Raw genomic sequence first — 23,703 nt, forward strand, 5'->3', positions numbered from 1 at the left:
ATGGGACGGGAAGCCCCACCTTCAAAAGGAGGGGTATATGAATCGGGTCATGTATTGCTCCAATTTTAAGTGACTTGTTTATAGCCAAGCTTGACAGAACCGTTTCCGGCGACCTATGTGACAAGCATATCACGCGCATTTTAGGGGCGTAGCTCCTCTTAGTCTAACCTTGTCACGTCTCCGTTGTACGGCGTAAACGGATCTCCCGTATGATGCAATAGATGGTGCTGTCTCGTAGAAGTACATACAAACTGCAGCTCAGAGACAATATTCTAGATGGCGCTGTACACAATCTGTGTCGTCATCACCATTTCCGTCTCATTTCCTAGATGGCGTTGGTCCAATAGAATTGTGTGCAATATGACGCTTGTGTGAATCGACACTAGATGGAGCTGGAAGTGCCGCTGCTCTCCGATTGGCTGCTGCGCGGGGAGCGAGCGCCTCTCTCATTCTCCTGGATCGTCGCGGTACGTGTCGGATCGTTGGCGGAGCATGGACGATGCGCAGCGGCGGGCGCTCGCTTGGCGGCAGCCAGGCGGATCCCGTGACGGTGCGCGCCAAGGACGCCGCTGCGAAATGGGCTCAACGAGAATCGAATCCCGAGACCATGATTGCTTCAGGAGCTTCGCCCAAGCTCTTCGTCATTCACCCGCGGATATGCTGTAATTTTTTTAGATTTGTGGACGAATTCCTCTTTTTCTTGACTGTGACCCCATCTCCTGTGCTCCAGACATCCTCAATTTCATCAAGGAGCGGTTTAAACCACTCTTGTTAACTTACGAGTTGCCAACTAATAACACTCTAACATTTTGAGACATAGCCTTTACTTTTCACCAATACCACACCTGTTGGGAGTACCAGCCCAGGAGCAACAAAACTCTGCTTCCGTACCATTCCGCCCACACAAAACTCGTTAAAAGAGGTATTGTTAACTTGTGCTTTCGCAATGCATTACAAAAGTTGCCCCCATCTAATGGCAGCCACTTTTAAAGAGCAAGCAGAGCGACTTTCGAATGCCGGGTACCCCTCTCACATACAGGTTTCAGTCGCGGAAAGTTTGGTGAAGAAGCTTCAATTCTCGGAACAAGCGCTCCCACTTGTTGAGCCAGCAAGGCTTCAGAGGCTTGCTGTAGTCCCATATCTACATGGAGTCTCGCACAACTTGAAAAAGGTTGGGGAGCGGGCGAATGTGAAGGTGTTTTTTTCTGCCCCGAAAAAGCTGTCGTACTTGTGCACTAAAGCTGCTTCAAATGCAAAACGAGGTTGCTCAAAAAAGCACAAAATCCCGTTCGTCACGTGTACAGCAAATGCAATCTATCAGATACCTCTTTCAGGCGGCAAGAAGTACATAGGACAAACTGGCCGCTGTTTTAATGACCGGCTCCGGAAACATGCTTGTAACGTCAAGAATGGTCGCGATGGTTTCTTGGCATTGCACTGCAGCACGTGTGACTGCAAACCGCTTTTTCACGACGCCGTTATCGTGGAAAAAAACAGAAATAAAACGACAAGAGAAATTATCGAGGCAGAGAGGATTTGTACATTAGGGCTTAACTGCGTCAGCACTCCCTCTCTCGGGCTTTGTCAAAAAGAATTGTCTTTCCTGAGAATGTAAGATTTTCGCGCATGGCAGTTGTGGGCTTCTTGAATGATTTCTTTGTTTCTCGCATTTCGAGAGTATATATGTGTACGCTTCTCGAAATAAACCTCATTGGAAGTAAGCGCTCGTCTTCGTCCCTCTCTTGTCCAGTGTCAAATTTTTGCGCTACGTGATCAGTTCAGCTTTCCATTGTCGTCTCTAAAACCCAAGACTGCATGTAGGCTCATGCCCAAACGTACACCTGGGTGGATATCTCCACATTCAATCAGAACATGCTCCGACGTTTCCTTATCTTCCCCGCAGCACGTGCATTGTTCAATGGCCTTGCGCAACGGTTTCATCGACAGCTCCAGGCAGCACTGATTGCCCATGGCACGCGATTGCAATGGCTTCAACGTCTACCACTGGTACTTCTGGTCATCAGGTGCGCCTTGCAATCGGACAGCAGGTTCTCGAGCGCCGAGCTAATCTACGGTACTTCGCTTCGTCTGCACAGCGACTTCTCATCACAACGATCCTCGGTAGTTCCGTCTACTCACGAGTACGTGCACCTTCTTCGGGACCTCTTCCGGAATACCAAACCCTGTCGAACACCTCCTGTAGCACGGTCACCTTACATTACAACTGACTTGACCAATGCAACCCACGCCTTCGTGCGCTTTGGACCTATTCAGCCTGCTCTCCAGCCACACTACCTCGGGCCCTTTGCGGTGCTGGAGAAACGCGAGACGATATAAACCGTGGATATTCATGGCAAAACTGACACCATCGCATTGGAGCGGCTGAAGCCAGCCCACTGCGAGACGACTTCCACAGTCGCGTGGCTCAGTACAGGCCCACACATCTCCGTTTCTGTTGCTGCGGACGCTACTTAAATCCGCCGAGTTTCATGGCAGTGCTGATCTCGTTTGCAGATCATGCTGCACTCTAGCGGGAGGAGCTATGCAGCGCCACCGAAATCGATGGGATTGCAGGGTGAAGGAAGAATAGGCCAGGCGAGACCTCGAGCGGCGCCGAAGCAATGCTGGCGCAAGGGGCGCAGAAATAAAAAAAAGTTTACTGGTGTTTAGACTCCGGCGCTGGAAAGACGTGTAGAGTCACTCATTTATATGTGATTCATAAATTGTACCATGGGGAGAGAAGAGAAGCTAGAGATCGACAGCTTCGACAACAGTTTGGTCAAAATGCCGAGGTGGTCTATACCGATGCCTCCAACTGCAGCCAGAGCTGCGTCGCAGTAGGAGTTGAACCACAGCAGATTACCCTTAAAACTGTCGTATGGTCTCCTAAAACGTCCTGCACCACAACGGCAATAGCAACGGCTGTTGCGCTAGCCATTCAAACCAAAGAGGCTGACAATACCTCCGCACAAGTCCTCTATGATTCAGAGGAGGTTTGTAGAATGTTCTACGCGGCGGTCTACCGAATGTCGTCTCTAGAAATACTCGGTGACAGAACACTGGGTGACAAGCTCACACACGATTATGCCACAATCTCGTGCCCAAGCCACGAAGGTATCTCGGGTAATGAACAGGGGCACACCTTAGCTGGTAATTGCACAAACCGAGAGAAGAACGATGGTGACAAACAATACGAACCACACACTGCTCGCGATTTACTGGAGCATCAACGTAAGACAAGACAGCGATATGGCCCACCGCATATCGAGTGACAATTTCAGGGACGTTTATTGATCTACACTTTGCAAGGCCACACTCTATACAACCACACCAATTTACGGTTTGAAGTATGAACAACATACGAAGCAGAAAAAAAGATCAACGAGGTATAAAGCGCAGCTTTATCCCTGCAACTTCGCTAGCAGGAATGCCGGTCTTATTTATGTCGAAACTGCAGCCTTCCTCGAGGAGGATGCGGAACTTTTGCAGCAGCGACGTGACGTACAGAAACACTTCGGAGTTTCCCATGGACTCGCCAGCGCACATTCGTTTTCCTGCAAAAAAAAACGCGATTATTATTTAGGGTAATGGAGCATAAAGTACTTTTCACTTTAAGAAATGTGCAAATAAACGCGGATTATATTCACTCACAGTTTCCACTACGCCTCTATGTACTAAAAACATAGGTCGGCAAACTCACTCATGAGTCGATTGACTCAGACTCAGATCGAGCCGTGAGTCCGAGTCTGAGTGAGTCCGTGCGAGTAATACTTTGGTGAGTTTGAGTCCGAGTGAGTCCGACGAAGATAAATTATTGCGATAACAATTATATGGACACTTTCCGTGAATTTTAGGCGTCGCCGTCATGTCCCGTATATATATATATATATATATATATATATATATATATATATATATATATATATATATACACACACATATATATATATATATATATATATATATATATATATATATATATATATATATATATATATATATATATATATATATATATAATAAAAGCCACAAATTAAAATAATTGAGAAGAAATATTTTTCTAAGCGAGCGAACGGGGAATCGAACCTGCGACCCCTGGCTCCGCCGTGTGCCATGCGCCATTCGTTCTCGAGGATACTAACGGCAGAATACAAATGCACGCGGTGTTGGGTGAAACGCGAGGAGCACCACACGTGGCAAAATAAAAATATGCGAGATGCGGGACATGCTGCATCGTGTCCCACGCTACGTTTGCGTCGTATGGGTGGCGAGCCACGCTATGTTTCTGTATTGGGGTTGTAGCGCCGCGCTGCTCGTGGCCAGTCGGATAATGAAAAAGAGAGCGTCCCGTGGCTCGTGGTGGCGCGAGCTAGTGGGAACGCTTTGCCTCTTGTAGGCTTACGCCACAGGAGGAAGGAAACCAGACGTCTGACCCAGAATCACAGTGTGGCGACCACTGCGCACAGACCTACGCAGCCTCCGTCTCGTCACTGATTAGCCCGGCGTGACACAGCTACCTGCTGCAACACGCTTCCGATAAAAGACAGCGCCACGCAGTTTCACTTGAGGCTTACGTCACCACTGCTGGCTATATAACCCAAGCTACCAAGCTTGGTTTCATGTTTGTTTCTCTAACCTTCCGAAGCGCAGCATCGGCATGCTTGCCCTGCTGCTGCTATTACGTTCATAAACATCGTTTTGTTTTATGTTGGGATCCGTCCTTCACCGACTCCGCATCCCACAACAGTATGTGTCTTACACCGTGACCAGAATCCTGAGACTAAAATTACCACGCAAAGGCACAACACACCCACGAAGAAAAGAAACTCACGACACAAGCTCTGACTAACAATTGCTTTATTCTTTCATACGCGAATTCATATATAAACTCTAGGCAACCTTACCGCTCATGCGCACACAACAATAGCTCTAAACAAAAAGCTGTAACAAGGGTGACAGTGTATTAGACACGCGTAGACATGAAATCATAATCAGATGCGTGCAGGGACAAAGAAGTAAAGAATAAGTAAGAAGGACAAAGAAGTGCGTTTGCGCTGTAATTTTATCTTCAGGAATATACAGCAACTAGGCCCAAATGAAGCTTTATTTTAGTGATCAGATCGACGCCAGGAGAGAACGCGAGCCGTGGCTTCACGTGCCACTGCCAATTTATCGTGTCCCCGATTCCAAAAGTCTAGTGTTTCGCCGGAGTTGGGATGTGCGCCTCCGACTTGTACTGTGACATACAGGGCGCGGTCGCCGGTGCTCCCGGGCTTACCTCCTCAGCGTGAATTTCGTACGTCTTGTGCTCTCATCGCAAAGTTTGCGTTCAAGCTATACACCGCACGAATGTCACTTTGCTTGCTGCAGCGGCCGAGTTTGCGAAAGGAGCGCACTGCTAGCTAAAAGAGCCAACGCAGGGGCTAGTTGAAATAACTACTGGGACAGTTCGCGTTCGTCCTGTGTATACCTGTGCGTTATTTTCGTGCGTCCTTCTATGTGTTTGAGCAGCGCGCAGCAAGTTTCTAGCTGCCTGCTCCACTCCAATTTCTTGCTATCGCATTCATTGCTACGCCATTGAGGCAAAAAACACGGTTGATCCCTCCGTCATAGGAATCGGAATAACACGAAAGTAAAGCGTGCCCTTACAGAAGTAACTGAATGCTTACATTGATACATTGATATAAGAGAGTTTGCACAATGTATATTGATGTCTGGCAGTTATCTAATGGCGCCGCTTAACGTGTATGCACCCACTTTGATGACTGGTGGTACATCTCCATCCCGACGACTAACGTCCATGTTAAATGATTAAACAAACCCTTGTGGTAGCTGTAGTAGGTAACGGTGAAAGCGTAATCAGAGAACGAAGTGTGATAGCCAGAAGAGCGTCGCATATTGGACGCAGAAGTTTGTCGCGATACCGCGGCATGTTAAACTGTGATTGAACACCACGGCCGGACTAGAGGTAAACGCAAAGCGCGTCGTACCGCCCCAGTAGCCCGGCCGCAATTTTTCTCGGGGCGAGCGCGTGAGCATGGAACGCGGTGTTACAGCCAGGTGAGGCAGGCGCGCGTCGCAGAGCTAAGACGATAGTCTTTCTTGGGGAACTTAAACGCAGAAATTTTGGTCTGTCTTTCTGTTTGTCGGCACGTCACTCGATTCAGCCACCCGGCTAAAGTTGAACCACTTGCTTATCGCCCACTCATCTTGAACTCGTACGGCTGTGCCTACTTGTGAACGTTGTCGATCAAAAAGTAAATATTACGCATATCTGAGGCGCAACATCATTAGGTAAGTATTAGGTGGTGTGTTCCTTTAATAGAAAATACATAGATACGCAATTTTAAAGACCCTAGTTTCTTAAGCTGCTCTGAAAATGCGACTGCGCTGAAACTTGTCTTCCTCCGTGACCTCTGCACAAGCTCATGTTGTGTTTCGGTTTCGGTTCAGTATTGCATTGCACGAATGACAGGGGGAGCCGCTCTGGCATTCCTGTTTTACCCAGGCGACGTGTAAATAAGAGAGTTCGTGGAGAATACTCGTTGAGTGCGGACGTTTCTTCTCCTTCGGCGCATCGCGCCAAACCGCGTGTTCGGGCTGGCCGGCGTTCCTGCCGGTCTTCACCTGCCGCTGCGCCGGGACTACCAGCCCGCAACACAGCACTCATGTTTCCCGACGTATTGCCAGATGGTGTCCATATCTCACGCAGCGCCTCTTCTAGCGTCTTTAGACGACATTTGCAGCGAAGCACGCACATACGCGGCCAATTTTTTTTTGTTTGTATTAGCGTGATGCTGAGCAAGGCCGACGCTTTTAAGACGCTTGGGCACAGGTCGCCACCTCGCGGTGTGTTAAGGCATTGACAAAATTCATCTTCTATTGAAAACGCGCCGAACGGGACGGACGCGTAAACGCGTTGCAGGTGCTAGTCGCGGAGGCTACAGCAATGACGAATTACTTTACTTCACCACTCCCAAGGGTCAACACCACCCAGCCGACCTGGAGAGTGGTAGATATAAAAGGCGCGTTCGTAAAGCTTCCAGAGTCTGTGACCGTTTGTGTGATGTACAACCGGAAATAAAGAAAAAAAAAGACCGTGGCGCAGTGGATAGCGTGTCCGGCATCTGTTGTTGCGGACCGAGCGGTCGTGGGTTCGATGCCCGTTGACGGTACCTTTCTTTCTTTGCCATCTGATTATGTATATTTTTTCGACATCATTTCCGTGACGGAAATACGTCACTGAAGTTTTGGTGGACCCCGGCATAAAACACTTTCGTGTTAAAAAAAACTGACTTTTTTTAGTGAGCCTGAGTGCTAGCGAGTCCGGTTGAGGAAAATTTTGGTGATTCTGAGTCCGAGTGAGCCCTAAGTGCAAAATATATTTCTTGAGTGAGCCTGAGCGAGCTCCATATTTTTGTGCTGACCTATGGTGATGACTGCTCAACTTCAGCATTACTCTCAGCCTTATGTCGGCTAGCGTTCTCACACACGTCTACTCACACATACTTAACACGCTAGCGTTCGTACGCCAGCTCAACATTTATTGATGAGAGGCGTGAGTTACGGGCGGGCGAGGTGCCCTGACCCCCCCCCCCTCTCTATCATATTAACGGGAAGCTCTTAAAAAAATATCTCTCAGCCATCTCTTTCAATAAAAATGTCCTTACTAGATTGCCACCACTGATAACTCTTATGTAAAGGTACGGGATCAAAAGGTGCCAAGTAGAGCACGGATTATGCTAGATATTTGTTAAAGAGCATTGACACCCGGTGAAAAAGGCTAAATATACGCTAACGGACTCACGAGTCGACTCACTCACGCTCAGATCGAACCGTGAGTTTGAGTCTGAGTGAGTAATGTTTTGGTGAGTTTCAGTCCGAGTGAGTGCGGCTGAAAAATATTTTCTGAGTCTGAGTGAGCTCCACATTTTTTACCGACCTATGCCAAGAAGTTTTCTAAATTGCATTCTTTTCATTGGAGCTACGTCTGCGCTTTTATATTTTCTCATATGCTTCATTACGTTTAGTACTTTCAGCCATCTGGCAGAAAACGCAGAAGTGGTGCTCAGAAGCCGACCGCCAGTCTTCAACGTCATCATCGCCAGTGCCGCCGAAGATGGGATAGCTACCCTGACGCAGCGTTCCGAGGAATCCGATGGCCCGGCCTGAAGTGCAGGTGCTACACATCACCTCAACAAATTATGACAAGTAATCAAACAGACCACGGATAGCTGGAAGACGTCACAGTGCAGGAATAGCCAGTCACCGTATACGAGCACGCACCTCGCCCATCCGGCTGCGGAGTTCTGCAGAGCGTCCTTCAATACAACCCCCCCAACACACACACACACACACACACACACACACACACACACACACACACACACACACACACACACACACACACACACACACACACACACACACAAGTAAAATAATTGTTAAGGGAGTGAGTGCTGTGACAATAAGAACTGACAATCCATGGAGGTGGTGCTAATACACCATCCACCCCTCCCGCTGTTTAAGTCTCCGTTATTTCTCTGGTGAGCTGATCTCGGTCAAACGATACAACCTCGGCTTCTTAGAAAACAGGCGGGAGACTGCACACTGTTGAGCTACGTGCCAGTAAGAGTTGCCCTGGACAGAACGCTCGTGCTGTAGCAGCCTACTATTATTGCACTAAATTATCTGGCCTATGTACACACTACTACTTGAAAAAGGCGGTTGGTATAAACAACGCCTTTTCTGTACGGCACAAAGGGGGCCGTGCTTGCTTTACACCGCAGTCTTCTTTGACGCCCTGTGATGTGTGTTGTTTATGCTTTCTCTCTGTAGTTCCACTAATCCTTCTCAGCTTATTGGGTACAAAAAAAAAGAAATTCATGATACATTCTTCTCTGTGAAGGTGGATAATCAGCGAATTGTTGCAGAGCGCAGCATAGAGATGGCACACAACTTTAACCCGACACGTTAAAGAGCTTGTTTCGCAGAAATTCCGGCGTCGTTGCCTCTCTTTCTTATTTTTTTAGACTGTGTATTAGTATAACATTTTCACTGTGTCTATTTGTTTCTCTGTCTTTCTATCTGCTTCTTTCTCTCTTTTTTCCTCTTGCTGTCTCTCTCTCTAGTCGTTCTCTCGCCTTCTATCTTTCTCGCTCTCTCTTTCCATTTTCTCTATTTCTTTCTATCGCATTCTATATTCGACACGCGCTAACGTCGATCATAACTGCTCTGCTGTAAAACTGCTACAGCGCCTATGTGCCACAGAAGTTGGGCAAACCCCACCAGGCCCCACACTGGTCCACTAAATATTAACGAGGGAACACACGGGCGGCAAACATCGATTAGGGACCGCACGTAACATCTTCTCTTGTCAACCGTCTGTACAGAGTACTTGGGTGGTGGTTAAGCGCGTGTCGGTTCATGACAATAACTTTCTATCTACGACACCCGGCAAACCTCGACAATAACAACTTTGCTGTAAAACTCTATATGAATCCCACGTAGTAGGAGCAGTCTCCTTGATGCATGTAATGTTGCGTGGCAGAAGCGTAGAATCTAACCAGGAGTCAAAACATGTCAATTGCATGACTGGGTGGCTCAGACCTGTTTAATCATCATCAGCAGAAAAAACACCAAGAAAGTAAGAAGCGGCGTAGGTGCACGTGTTGCCTTCGGAAGCGTAGCGGGTACTTGGCTAATTCGCAAAAGAAAGAATTATGGCGCAGTGGGAACTTAGCAACTGTACTTGCAGTAAGCACTCTAGCATAGTTGAACAGCCAGTGATGCTTGCCCAGATGGTATCAACTTAATTTATTTGACTACAAGTCACCTGTCCGGCGCCTCAAGGCGCCTCCTCGCAGGAGCGACTCTTTCGTCCCAGGAAAGCGTGGCCAGCTGTTTCTCCCGTTCGGGCGTTCACTTTTTCTTGGGGCACGCTTGAGATGTCCACCGAGAAGGGAAGATGTGCTAGCACTTCAGAAGGCGTCCTGTTAAGCTAACGCGTTCTACTCTTGAGGCGAACACAAACGTCTTCCAAGTTTCTGATAAAAGGTAGAGAAAGGCACAGTACTTTACTCAATGGTTCAGAAGTTACAGAAAGTCCCTTTGAGTTTTGCGTATCATCTTCTATTATTTTTTCTTTGCACAGCACGAGTGTTTTTCCCGCATTCACCTTGTCTCGACATTTTACTTGACCGGTGGTGAGTAGTGATGTTTGCGCATTATGTGGGCCGCATACGATGGCGTTTCACACCCGTGTGATCCCTTTCAACAGGGAAGCTGTTTTAGCTAGGCGTAAAATGTCTCTCGTCACCCAAAACTATCATCATCATGAATCGACACGTGCCGCCTTCGTCATCTTCGCCGCTTCGCTCCCAGGACGCGTTCACCGATTTCTGCAGTGTATAACAAGGCGCTGAGAGAAAGAGATGGAAGCAAAGAGAAATAGAAAATGTTGGCGCAGAAAATTCCTCACAAGGCGGCGGTATTCAAACCCATGAACCCACGACCCGAAGGCGAGCATCTTAACCACTCGGCTGTCCAGGCACGGTGACAGAACATAGCATAGCCTTGTATGGTATCGTATAGCAAGAGGGTAGAAAAGCGAAGCGAGAGAGAGGAGGAGGAAAGAAGGAGGGCAGAGAGTAAGGCATAGCACGCGAAAAATGAGAAAGAGAAATAAACATAAAGAAATGCTGAAAGAGAAAGAAAGAGAGAGAATAAAAAAAGAAATAAAATAGAGAACGAGAAAAAGACTTAGAATAACAGAGAGCTGAGCTAGTTGGTACGTATTCATTCTAAAAAGAGACAGGGCGTGCGATAAAAAGAAAGCGATAGGAAGAAACGTGTCGTAGGTATTCCGTACATTCATTGCATATCTCACAGGCTAAAGAAAGTAGGAGGTAGATACGGCGTTAACGTTGTTTTCACGGCTGCCAATAAGCTACGTAAGATTTGTGCCGCTGTGCAGAGGAAGAATGAGCGAGTAAAAGACAAGAAGCGGACCGATAGTTGTTCCGTAAAACACACCAACAAATTCACTGATTGCCGTACGAGTGTGGTGTATAAGGTCCCTTTCAGCTGCGGCCGCTTCTACGTAGGACAGACGGGCCGATGCATTAACCAGAGATTGTTGGAACATAAGAGATAGCTAACAGGAGGCTCACCTTCTAATCTATCTTTACATTGTCGAGATTGTAAGTGCACGCTAAAATTCGATGAATGCGCAGTGTTGTACCGGCATAGAAATGAAGAAACGCGCCTGATGATTGAAGCATGGCATATCGAGAATAGTGGTAGCGCATGCGTGAGCCAACCGTCGATTAACTTGCATAAAGATGAAATCAAATGCCTTAACAGTTATCTTCCACGTAGACCGCCACGCGTGCCGGATTGATAGGTTCGCCGGTTGCATGGGCATGCGCAGATAAATTTTCGTGTCTTCTTTCTTTTCAGCCGTTGTGCGTCTCTTCAGTTGTTAGTCGGCGTTTGTGGTGTCCTGACTTCTTTCTTGTGTCCGTGTTTGCACGCCCTGTCTCTTTTTAGAAGAGAAAAAGACAGAGGACGCAATCGAGAAACAGGGAGAGAGTGAGAAAAGGAAAGAGAAATAGAAAGAAATAAAACAGAGAAGAGAGAAAAAAGAGAGCGAGAAAGAAAAAGAAAAATGAAGAGAAACAAAGAAGGCTTCCTTCAGGCTTGGCACCACTAGTGCGAAGCTCGCCATCAGCTCCGCTGTGTCTTTCGCCTTGCGCCTCCAGTGCAGGCTACGAAAAGTTTTTTTTTCTTCATTTAAAGTGGACCAGCGGTGGGCAGTGAGATTGCCCAATTTACGTGGCATACACCTGCTAGGGTATTTTTGTTGAGTTAGCAATTGTTCACGAGAAAACCGTTCGCGGAATATCGACATGTTCATTTTTTTATAGCAGAGCTGTGAAAGTCCAGGTTGGCCGTGTGTCAGAGATAGAAAATTATCATCATCATGAACCAGCACGCGCCATCTTCGTCCTCTTCTACTTCGCTTTCTTCATGTTTCGCATCACTACCGGAACACATGCGCCGATTTGTCCGGCGAAGGATGCGATAACTTGATGGGCGAGAGAACGCGTACAAAGACAGATAAACGGAGGGAGGAAGAGAGAGAAAGAGAATTTCTTGGCGCAAAAATGTTTCTGCCTAGGCGAGAGTCAAACTCACGCACCCACGATACGAAGGCGAGCGTCCTTACCACTCGGTTATCCAGGCACGCTGGCATAGCAGAGCATAGCAATGTGGTGGGAAAGGAATGTGAGGGTGAGCAGGAGGAAAAGTAGGATAAAAAAACAAGTACGGAGGGAGACAGGGAGAGGAATACAAACACACGAATAGATAGAAAGGGAAAAAAACAGAGAAAAAGATACAAGGCGAGCGACTGACTACGGAGAGATAAAGATCGCTGCAAAATTACCGGCAGAGTTTCCTTTGTATAATATGACCATTGTTAGCACTTAACAGCCATTACTTTTAACGTTGATGCATTCCTTATCTCAGTCGTCCTCCGACCGTATTTTTCATGCGCAAGCGGAGCTCGTCCGCACTCTCAGCGGCACTCATGCAATGTGATCGCCCGAAGCATCGAGCGGCCGCTGCTGCGGGTTTGTGAAGCCGCTAATCGCGAGGCAAAGCTTGTTGTACAATGCAACCTGGCTGCGAATTTGTTGTCGTGGAGCTGCTGCGTTGTGATTATGTCACGTACAATTAACTTGAACAACTTATGTCCGATTTTTAGCACATAACGAACGGCGCGGCAGTTAGGCTGACTTTGTCACATGTGACGCATTACAACTTGTCAGCAAACAAAATAATGCAACGCATTTTACGCAAAATGTTAGATGACGTCCTTGACTTCAATCAGACGGATTTAAAAAATAAAAATTGCCTTTTGAGGAAACTATATTCAAACATTGGTGTTTTTTGATAAGCCACTTACGTTTCATCCCAAGTATGAAGTAAAATGGAGCGCGAGAAAACCACGAAAATTATTTTAAAAGAGAGCGCGAATGTCAAAGTTAATATGTACCGAGTTTTGCTATCCTCGGTTTAAGATGTCTGCAGCAATAAACTCCTTATTTACAGGTATTTTGTGCGGTTGGCCATGTTTGTATTTCTTTCCTCAAACGTGCTTCGACAAGTAAGGAAAATATAGGATCATAAGATTATATTTTACTGTGATCAAGAAGTGCACCGTTTTTTGCCTAGGTGCGCTCGAATTTTAGAAATTGCGAATCTGGCAGCAAACTGTTTTTGCGGCCAAAATTTATACATTTTTTTCAGGTGAACAAAATATCTTTCAACAAAACTAGCTTCAAAACAACTGTTCTAGGTGTATAGCCTAGGCCTGCAATAAATTCCATCAAAGTTGAGAATGGTGACCGGGACCTCGTTTCGATTTTCTCAGGACGGAGAGGTGCGGAAAATCGTCGCGTTGAATGACGTTGCCAGACGTAGCATAGTACAGCTTTCTCACGAAAAACATACTGTCTACTCGCCATCAAATCGAAGTTGTTGCTCGCAAGATAAATTCACTTCAAGATCAAATGTGGTTGTTGCTGCTGTGTCTCTTACCAACTGAAAAGGCCAGCAGTCCATTCGGTCGCGTCACCTGAGCAGAACTATCGGGCTTCAAAAACCTTCTGGGGTTGAATTCATAGGGCTTTTCCCAATGGCTGCAGTTCCTATGAGCCAGCCAGAAATTCGGTAGAATCACGCTGCCCTTGGCTATGAAGTACTTGCCAAAATGCGTGTCCTCTGCGGCCCTGCACGACAGCATTCATGTAGTTGAGCTATTCACACTCATATTTATCAATGCATAATTATAACGAAAACGACGAAGAAACATGTTTGATCCCTCGATCATAGGAATCGGTATAACACGAAAGTAAAACGTGTCCTTACAGTAGTAGTTGCATTTTTACTGTATATTGTTATAAGAGAGCTTGCACAAAGTATTTGGTGTTTGGCAGCTATAGCACCGTTTAGCGTGGATGCACCCATGTTGACGCTTGGTGGCACATCTCCATCCCGACGACTAACATCCATGATCAACAATTGCTGTAATAGTTGACGCTGAGAGCGTAATCAGAGAAAGTGGTGCGGCAGTCAGAAGGGCGTCGCTGATTGCACGCAGAACATGGGCTCAGGTTGCCATCCCGCGGCATGTTAGCGAGTAAACAGAACACCACGGCCGGACTAGAGAGAAACGCGCGTCGTGTCTCCCCTCTAGCCAGGCCGCAATTTTTCTCGGGGCGAGCGTAGGTGTTGCGGCCAGGCGAGGCAGGCGCGCGTCGTAGAGCTACTTTTAATATGGATGGATGCTATGAGCGAGGCCGTGGCTTGGGGTAAGGTCGCCACCTCGCGGTGTGTTAAGGCGTTGACATAATAGCACTTCTCTCATTGGAAACGCGCCGAATGGGACGGACGCGTAACAACGATGCCTTCCAGGAGCTAATCACGGAGGCGACGGTCCTAATGCATTAACTCACTTTACCGCTTCCATACGGCACTGTGAGAAGACAATGTGAGAGATAAAAGGCGCGCTTGTGAAGCCTCCGCAGTATGTGACGGTGGCGCTGTGGATAGCGTGCCCGCCATCTCATCGTGTGCATTTTTTCGACGTCATTTCCGTGACGAAAATACGTCATAGAAATCTTGGTAGAACCCTGCGTAAAACACTATAGGGTAAAAACGTGTTATTGCTTTAGAGTTCGCGCATCCATGTAGACTTAGGCAACAAGACAATATTCGTGGGCTAGTGGGCTCTACGAAAGGAACTACCAAGTAGAATAAGACCCTGAAAGGGGTCACATGAAATAATGAAATATGACCTTCAAGAGACCCGGCAGTACTATTTCAACATAGTAAGCAAACGCTGCCGGTCAGTAATGAAGGCTTCTAAGAGCATTTGTACCAAACATTATAGCGCTGCACACTGCAGGTAATTCCGAAGTTTGCTTTAAAGACTACCCGCTGTTGCCTCGGCAAACTACGTAGTCGAAAGAAACTACTACGTAGGCTGTGAGAATGACAGATATCGCCTAATTTAATCACCACAGATCAGCTTTCATCACAAATTTGTTTAGAGTTAAGCGAATATGTGCGTATCTTTCTTTAAAAGAGCCGAAACATTATTATATAAATATATTTGAACTACCGTCTCAATCGATGGTCGTCCATTGAATGTACTCTTTTCTACTACGTTCATGGCGTCAGCCGTGTTGTACTACAGTGCAACATGTTGCGCGAGTTGGTTTCTAACTTCCATGATCACGCCACGTTAGAAGCCACGGAGAAGAAAGCATATAAGGAGCACGAACCGCAGACCGACAACTGAAATTTAATCGACGATGGCGATGAAGCTTTCTACACGCACTGGTGAACGAAAAGGTTTAAAAACAGCATATTGCTAGAAACATACAGGACGGCACAAACATAAGTGACGGCCCAGAGTTGGCGCTCACCAAATTTCGCAATCAAGAAACCTGAGTTTTTTTGGGGACGAGTGTTACTGAGGGTTAGCTTTTACACGCGTCGCCCCGCCACGGTGGTCTAGTGGTTATGGCGCTCGACTGCAGACCCGAGGGTCGCGGGATCGAATCCCGGCCGCGGCGGCTGCATTTTCGATGGAGGCGAAAATGTTTGAGGCCCGTGTACTTAGATTTAGGTGCACGTTAAAGAAACCCAGGTGGTCGAAATTTCCGGAGCCCTCCACTACGGCGTCTCTCATAATCATATCCTGGTTTCGGGACGTTAAACCCCAGATATTATTATTATTATTTTACACGCGTCCCAAAATCCTGCAATCAAACGTGATTCCTGCATCTCTCTTGTTTGAGCATCACGGTATTTTCCCATGACAGGTCAGCCTGTGTATGCATGGAGTTCACTGCCTTTGACGGCGGAGCTGTGAAGCTTTCGTTTGGCCGATTAGCATCACCAGAAAACTCAAGCAGCTCCTAGCATAGCATAAACGTAAAAAAATTCGTCTTGTGGGAATCGGTTTCATGCGAAGCAGTCAGCTAATAGTTCTGTGGTGCATTTTTTGGCTTGCGTTACGAGATGCATTCACGTGTTTTTGTAAATGGAGGAGTTGTGTGCACATCGTGGCCTTACCAAGCACGCCGACTACACTGACGTTTAAATGGTAACTTACGGTCGGACGTAACGTCAGCACTCATATTAGAGCACGGACATCTGTGCTATTCAAACAAAGTACACGCTACGGTGCGATGATGTACATATCATACGTAATTTTATTTAGCGTATTCCTCCGGGGTCAAGCAACGCTTGAATATACCTTGCTGGATCATAGGAATACAAATGTAATATTTATTAGAATGCTATGCGGCGGCTGCATTTTCGATGGAGGCGAGAATGTTTGAGGCCCGTGTACTTAGATTTAGGTACACGTTAAAGAACCCCAGGTGGTCGAAATTTGCGGAGCCCTCCAATACGGCGTCTCTCATAATCATATCGTGGTTTTGGGCCGTTAACCCCCCCCCCCCCCCCCAAAAAAAAAACAAAACAAATTAGACTGCTATGAAAGTGAATCCAGCAATGAAACCACAATTGACATAAACCCGACAAGACGCCCGTACCATAAGAGTACATATGTAGTGGGTATTGCTTCGTTATTAACTTAGATAGCCAGCACTACAACCCCAAGTGACGTTGCACCGACCTTACGTGTGCATAGGGTCTTTTTCTAAAGCAGTTTCTTCATCTGGCGAGGCTCGGTGGTAGAATACCTGACTGTCACGCAGAATGCTAGGGTCCGAGTTCTGCGGGGATACTAGTTCTTATTCTTTCCATTAGTTGGGTCAACGCTGCTGGTGTCGCTCTTTCTTAACGCTCTCGCATTTAAATTACCAATTTCGTCGCCGTTCCTGGGTAGAGAGTGTCAATCACCTGTGGCGCATACCCGTACACCGCGGTCCGTCGTGAACGGGCATGTGTCGCACCTGTCTGGAAAAAAGGGTTTGACGACGTAGGACACAGGATTTTCACGTTATTTATGTCATGACCAGACAGTCATATTCGTAAAACCCTCTCACCCTCCCATGCTAATTTTGGTCTACAATAAGTTAAGGTGGCGATGACGAGTGCCGCCAGATGATAGATAGATAGATAGATAGATAGATAGATAGATAGATAGATAGATAGATGGATAGATAGATAGATAGATAGATAGATAGATAGATAGATAGATAGATAGATAGATAGATAGATAGATAGATAGATAGATAGATAGATAGATAGATAGATAGATAGATAGATAGATAGATAGATAGATAGATAGATAGATAGATAGATACGCTCAAAATGTCTTGGGTTCACTAAGAAATGTTGCGCACCTAAAAAAATTGCGTAGCTTGCACTGGAGGCGCTCGCATTCGGATCGCGGGCACGCAGATTAGAATCCCGCCACCTCGTGCGGAATGTTTTAGTGAAGATTTGCGCTCTTACTCTTTTTTCCTATCTATCTATTTGTTTCTCTCGCCCCGTTGCTATACACCGTACAAATCGGCGCACGCGTTCTGCGAGGGAAGCAGAAGAGGACGAAGAGTGCCGGTTCATGATGATGATAGTTTTGGGTCACGACAGATATTTTACACCGAGCTAGAACAGCTTCGCTGTTAAAATCCCGGTTTGGAGCCGGAATCGAACCCAGGCCCTCTGCGCTGGAGGGAGGTGTTCCACCAGAAACCAACGTTTTTAGATTATTTCAGTTGGCAAAGAGCACGGCCTTCCAGTGGCGCGGGGCGGCTCGCCGCAATCGCCAACCAGGCGGGGGCGCTGCGGTCGCGTTAGGATTGGTCTCAGCGCGTCGTCTGCTACTGCGCTACTGAACTACCACAAGGGGTAACTCGATGCGGTAATCGCTCTCATTTCACTTCGCTTGAGTGAAACGCGCGTTTTAGTTGCATCTCAGCATTATAACAAGAAACAGCACGTAAGACAGGGCATGGAAAAAAAAAGTTAAAGATAATGCAAACACTGCACAGTGCGCTTGCCTTCATTCTGTTTCCCGTTGTAACCGGCTTTAATTTTTCGCCTGTATATGCGCAAATCATCATAGGCTCCCGCAATGCTCAATCATATTCTAATGTCACCTGAACATGTATTACGCCAGCTGCTGAAAACCCTACCAAATCAAAAACCAGCAAGGAAACCAGAAAAATAGGTCTTGTCATTTTTATTCGATTTCCGGAAACAGAAAGCAACAGGTACATTATTTGCAGTGGCGTATTTACGGGATGTGTGCGAGTATTCGAAGGAAGAAAGGAAAACGAGAGAGAGGAAAGACAGGGAGTATTCGAAAATTTCGATATTCAAATGGAACAGTGCCTTCCTCGATTCTATCATCGAATCGAATAACCGTCATTTGTAATGACGGTTATTCACATCACAGCGCTGTGCCGTGTCCACTTCTCGTCTTTGTTTTTCGCGCTGTTGCGCCACTATGAATCTGCATTAACTCGCCCAGTATTTTATCCTACTTAATGTCACTTGTAAGCCGCAGTATTTTACGAATATTTCAAAATGTCAACTGCCACGAAGAAAGGCAAAAATTGGCACAAAAGCACGATAACTGTCATTCTTGTATAGCATATTAGAGGCATATAAGGCGAGAGCTCATATATAAGGCACGCTACCTCGCTCGGGGAGCACGTCTTTATTAACAAGGAGCATTCGGCTTTCGAACAACTGTGTGGATTCGCATACTTACTCCCTCCAGTTGCTTCCCTCGCTCAACTCCTGCCGTGAAAGGGCTCCGATTTTGAATTATTTTTAGTGGCCTTCATTCACTGGCCAAACGAGAACAAATCACCATTGCAGTGAGTTCCTCCCGCCATACAACTGCAAATGCTGTGTACCTATCAGTGTTGCGGAGTTGTCACTCCGGAATTGGAATGACACCGGAATCATTCCACATTTTCGCGAGCCCGGAATGGAATGGGGACAACGTTTGGAGGAATGAAATGGGAATGGAATTACGCCTTTTCCGAAAATACAGCACAGCCTGATCTTTATCACACGAGCAGTTTAATACGTGACACATATAAATAACCTTTGCGACAAGTAAGACATTGCATACCTGCGCACAGGCTAACACAGAAAGTTCTCTTCACCCTAGCCATGCTTGCGAGGCGCGCTTGACAAGCGTGAGTGCTGACGAGCAGTGCGGCCCAATGTTCCGTATTCGATGCAAAGGCAGAAGGTGCCCGAGCGGTGCACTGTTCCAGCTAATAGCAGCAGATCTAGAGGCTTTTGTTCCCCATTACCAGATCTTGTTTTCTCCATATTCACGACCGCTCCAGACGCGTAGCAAAACTGCTTAGTCTTCTTAATGGTAATATCTGGGGTTTAACGTGCCCAAACCACCATATGATTAAGAGAGACGCCGTAGTGGAGGGCTCCGGAAAATTTCGACCACCCGGGGTTCTTTAACGTGCACATAAATCTAAGTACACGGGCCTCAAACATTTTCTCCTCCATCGAAAATGCTGCCGCCGCGGCCGGGATTCGATCCCGCGACCTTCGGGTAAGCTGTCGAGCGCCATAACTACTAGACCACCGTGGCGGGGTGCTTAGTCTTCTTGAACACTACTTTTGTCAGCATCAAAATACGCTATGTCATCATTTTAGCATTACCACATTTAAGCTTAAACAATATTAAAACATCACCATTCGTCAAAACAGCGCCGGCGAAAGCCGGCGCTGTTCTACTACGCCTTGTGTTACGTGTCCTTCTCCTCGTCTGGTTTGTTGTTTTCGCCGGCGCTGTTCTACTACGATCACCATTCGTTCAAACATGCTGACCATGCAAGTACTATAGGTAGCGGCAGAACTGCCCCTGTGGTAATTAGTAGGGTGGTTGTACTGCACGAGATATGTCCCCAAGCTACTATCCCTCCACCTTGGTAACGTGTTTTGCGCACTTTTGCAGTTAATAATGCATCTGATGACATCAGCTTTATGGGGCGTTCATTCGTTACTCGATAAAGTATCAAGATACCTTCCCTACGTTGAGGAATTACAGGAATGGAATTGAACTGCCCGGCCATTCCCAGAGTGGGAATGGGCTAAGTTTTTTCATTCCGAGGATTGGAAAGGAATGGAATTGCGGCAAGTTCCAATTCACCGGAATGGAATTGGAATGGAATGGAGGCGCCCATATCGCAACACTGGTACCTATAGCCTGCGCCCATTCAAATACGTATCGACCATCTTTTACAGCAAAGCTGTATATAGGTGCGGGCGAAACCTAAATTTTCAACATGCATTTTCGGAAATATAGACATTTTCATGTATTCATGTACCTACTAGCACGGGCCGCGAAGGGCCTGCAGTATACTTTAAAAAAAAGAGAGAAAAAAATATGGAATACACTTCTATATGCTTCTATACGACATCGTCCTAAACGACCTTTCCTTCTGGGAGTACTTCTCATGTAATTTCCCGTTTTGAAACCTCTTAGTATACTAAATAAATAAATAAATAAATAAATAAATAAATACTAAACATATGAATACGAGGACGTGAACATCAATTTGTGCACATTCGTTCTCAGAACGGCTGTTTCAGATTCGTTACCTATTCAAAATGTATACCATTTCACTTCTACTCGCTTCTGCCACTATTCGATTCGACTTCACAAACACTAATCGCACATCCCTAATACAATCGTAAAGCTGCTTCTGATGACGGAATTGTACGGAAAGCCTTCCCAATACCTTTAATTTATTTTTTGCTGATGTGACCTTTAGACCTTAAACTTTTGCAAGCGTCTTTGGCAGCAAAATAACCTTGAACATTATGTATGAGTGAAGAACTTCTACAGTAGCGGTACGTAGCGGGTTCGATCCTAGCTGCGGTGGTCGCATTTCGATGGATGTGCTAGAGGGTCGACTGCGTACTGTGCGATGTCAATGCACATGTCAGTGACCAGGCGATACAACGGCGTGCTTCATATTCATACCGATCGTGATTCTGGGACGTAAATACCCTAGATAAGGCAGCAGTGGTGTCCTTGTGAACGGGACAACCGACACTTGTCACATCACAGTCCCGAAGTGCACAAGAAGGGTTCAAAAACTGTCGAAAGTAACAAACCCGGTTCCTTTGCAGCTTAACGGTTCCTTTGCAGTTCAATGCCTCTAAACATACAGAAAAGCTCCCATGAAGAAACGTCGCGGTTACCGGACTTTCCACAGCCGAGGCATACCCCGAACAACAGCTCGCGGCACGCTGCGCTGACACTTCGCGGTATCTACCTAAATACGTACGCACGATCACTGCAAAGAGCTCATTCCTTGGTGGAACGCCGTGCGAGCACAAACCATCAACGCAGCAAAAGCGCGCGGCTGAAGCAAGCGTCGCCCTTTGTAATGCATCTCAACCGATCTCAACGCTACGTCAGCGCCACCTCTCGCGCCGGCGACAAAACCTGGCCGCCTCTCGGAGCAAGTTTGCAAACAGAAAATGATCTAAAAACGTTGCCAGAAAGCGACGCAAGTGATCGATACCGCTTCGGAAAGAAAAACCGTATACATGCGACATGTAGTGCGAGGTGGGAAAGGGAGGTGATGGTGAGGAGGAAGGAAAGGAGGAAGTGAGAGGGACAGGAACGGGTATGCGCCACAGAAAGCGGGTATGTGCGCCAAACAGCTCATATCGTAGCTAGGTGATGGAGCGGCCTAGTTGGTATTTCATATTGTTCACGCTTCAGAACAAAAATTGCACAGAAGACTGAGGAACGACCAGAGCTTTTCTTAGTCTGCTGTGCACTTTTTGCACTGAAGCGTTAACATCATATCGTAGCACACATGCATAGTATTGTCACGTGGTCATGACGTTGAAGAAGGCTGCAGTCGGCGTATTCAAGACGAAGGTCTTTATTCGGGCGAACTTAATTCTGCCCAGAAATTGACAAGTTGAAGTAAGAGTGACACACGCTGTGCACTGAAAGCAGTGAACAGAGCGTCGGCCGTTGGTAATCTGATCAGCAGAAAAGCGCGTTGGTCTTACACACATGTCGCATAGAAAATTCCAGCGTTATCGCTGGTGGCTGGGATAGTTCCAGAATAAATTCTATTGTTCATGTGCGGCGCAAGGTCATATCCAAAGATTCTATAATGATCTAGACACTGGGGTGCGGTTTGCGCAAGGCAGTGTATACGTGTAACGTACCGGTTCCATTAAAGATTATTTAAAAAGTGCGCATGGCATCGCCCCTCTGTGAAAAAGCATCCTCCCGGTGCTTACAACAGAAGATGGAAGAGAAAAAAACGTGCATACACGAAGAAAGAACAATAATAAAGCGAAAATAAGAGTCATGGATCACGGCAGAGGCCTTTCCCCTGCAGTTGGCGCAGTCAGGCTAATGATGATGATGATCAGAGTCCTCAGGTTCACTAAGGCGTATAAAACGGCTTAAGGCGTACGACATGGACGACTTCAGGTCATGTGCGGCGCAGCTGATAACTAGTAATGCTGCCCGGGACAACCGCGTAGTCCAGCAGGCCACGACGTCAGAGTACCTTGTATGACCCGAAGTAACGCCTAGGAAGTTTTTTGCTTAGTCCACGTCGGCGTACCGGTGTGCAGACCCATGCAATGTCTCCGCGTTGGTATTCTATGTTGCGACGTCGAAGACTGTAATGACGGCTATCGACCCTCTGCTGGTTCTTGATAGGCAGCTGGGCGAGCTACGAGTAGGTAGCAACGTCGAGATTTTCTTCGTCGGTGAAATTCGGCAGCATAGCGTCGAGCGTCATTGCCGGGTTCCTTGCGTAGACGCTTGTATGATGTCATCTGTGTCATTTCTTATACGGCCGTGTTGTATGCGAAGGTCACGCACGGATCCCACCTCTTGTGTTCGACATTGACGTACATGGCCAGCATATTGGTGATCGTGTCATTTAGAGGCTCGGTGATGCCATTGGTCTGTGGGTAGTAGGCGGTGAACCGACAGTCGCTTGTCTGGCTGTGTCTCAAGATCACCTGAGTTAGGTCAGCAGTAAAAGCCGTACCTCTGTCGGTGACGAGGACCTCTGGGGCGCCATGACGCAGGGCGATGTTCTCAGGGAGGAACTTGGCCACCTCAGTAGCACTGCCTTTGGGCAGGTCCCTTGTTTCGGCGTAGCGGGTGAGGTAGTCGGTAGCTACGATACGACGATCCATTTATTTCCGGAAGCTGACGTTGGGAACGGCCCCAGTAAGTCCATCCCGATTTCCTAGAACATCCGCCGAGTTGGGTCGAAGGGCTGCAAAAGTCCGGTTGGTCTAGTCGGCGGTGTCTTTCATCCCTGACAGACTCGGCAAGTCCTTACGTAATGGGCGACGTCGGAAGTGAGACGAGGACAGCAGTAGTTTTGTTGTATCCTCGCGAGTGTGCGTGAAAATCCTACTTATCCAGCCATGGGGTCGTTATGCAACGCTCCCAAAACCTCTGGACGTCATGTTGAAGGTGCTACGAGGAGGTAGTTGGCTCGAAATGGCAAGGCTTTCTTTTGAAGAAAACTGCTCCGCCAAAGAAAAAAAAACGGCGCGAGTCCTCGCTTGAATACCTTCGGAACAACGTCTGTCTTGCGCCCGAGGTATTCTACAAGGTCTCTAAGCTCCGGGTTGGGTCACCGTCGTTCAGTGAAGTTGTCGGCACTT

General features: G+C 47.0%; 1 protein-coding gene across 1 annotated transcript in view; it reads right to left on the reverse strand.

Annotated features, from left to right (window-relative positions):
• Positions 1-3,290: 3,290 nt before the first annotated feature.
• Positions 3,291-23,703, reverse strand: part of LOC119374737 (cytochrome P450 2U1) — a 239,712-nt gene continuing 219,299 nt past the window's right edge. The window contains exons 3-4 of the mRNA XM_037644924.2: positions 13,606-13,796; positions 3,291-3,554 (exon numbers count right to left, since the gene is read on the reverse strand). Coding sequence (XP_037500852.2) covers positions 3,379-3,554; positions 13,606-13,796 — 367 coding nt within the window. The 3' untranslated portion in view covers positions 3,291-3,378. The remainder of the gene's footprint in view (positions 3,555-13,605; positions 13,797-23,703) is intronic.

The sequence above is a fragment of the Rhipicephalus sanguineus genome, chromosome 11 (genome assembly GCF_013339695.2).
Source record: "Rhipicephalus sanguineus isolate Rsan-2018 chromosome 11, BIME_Rsan_1.4, whole genome shotgun sequence".
NCBI classification, from domain to species: domain Eukaryota; kingdom Metazoa; phylum Arthropoda; class Arachnida; order Ixodida; family Ixodidae; genus Rhipicephalus; species Rhipicephalus sanguineus.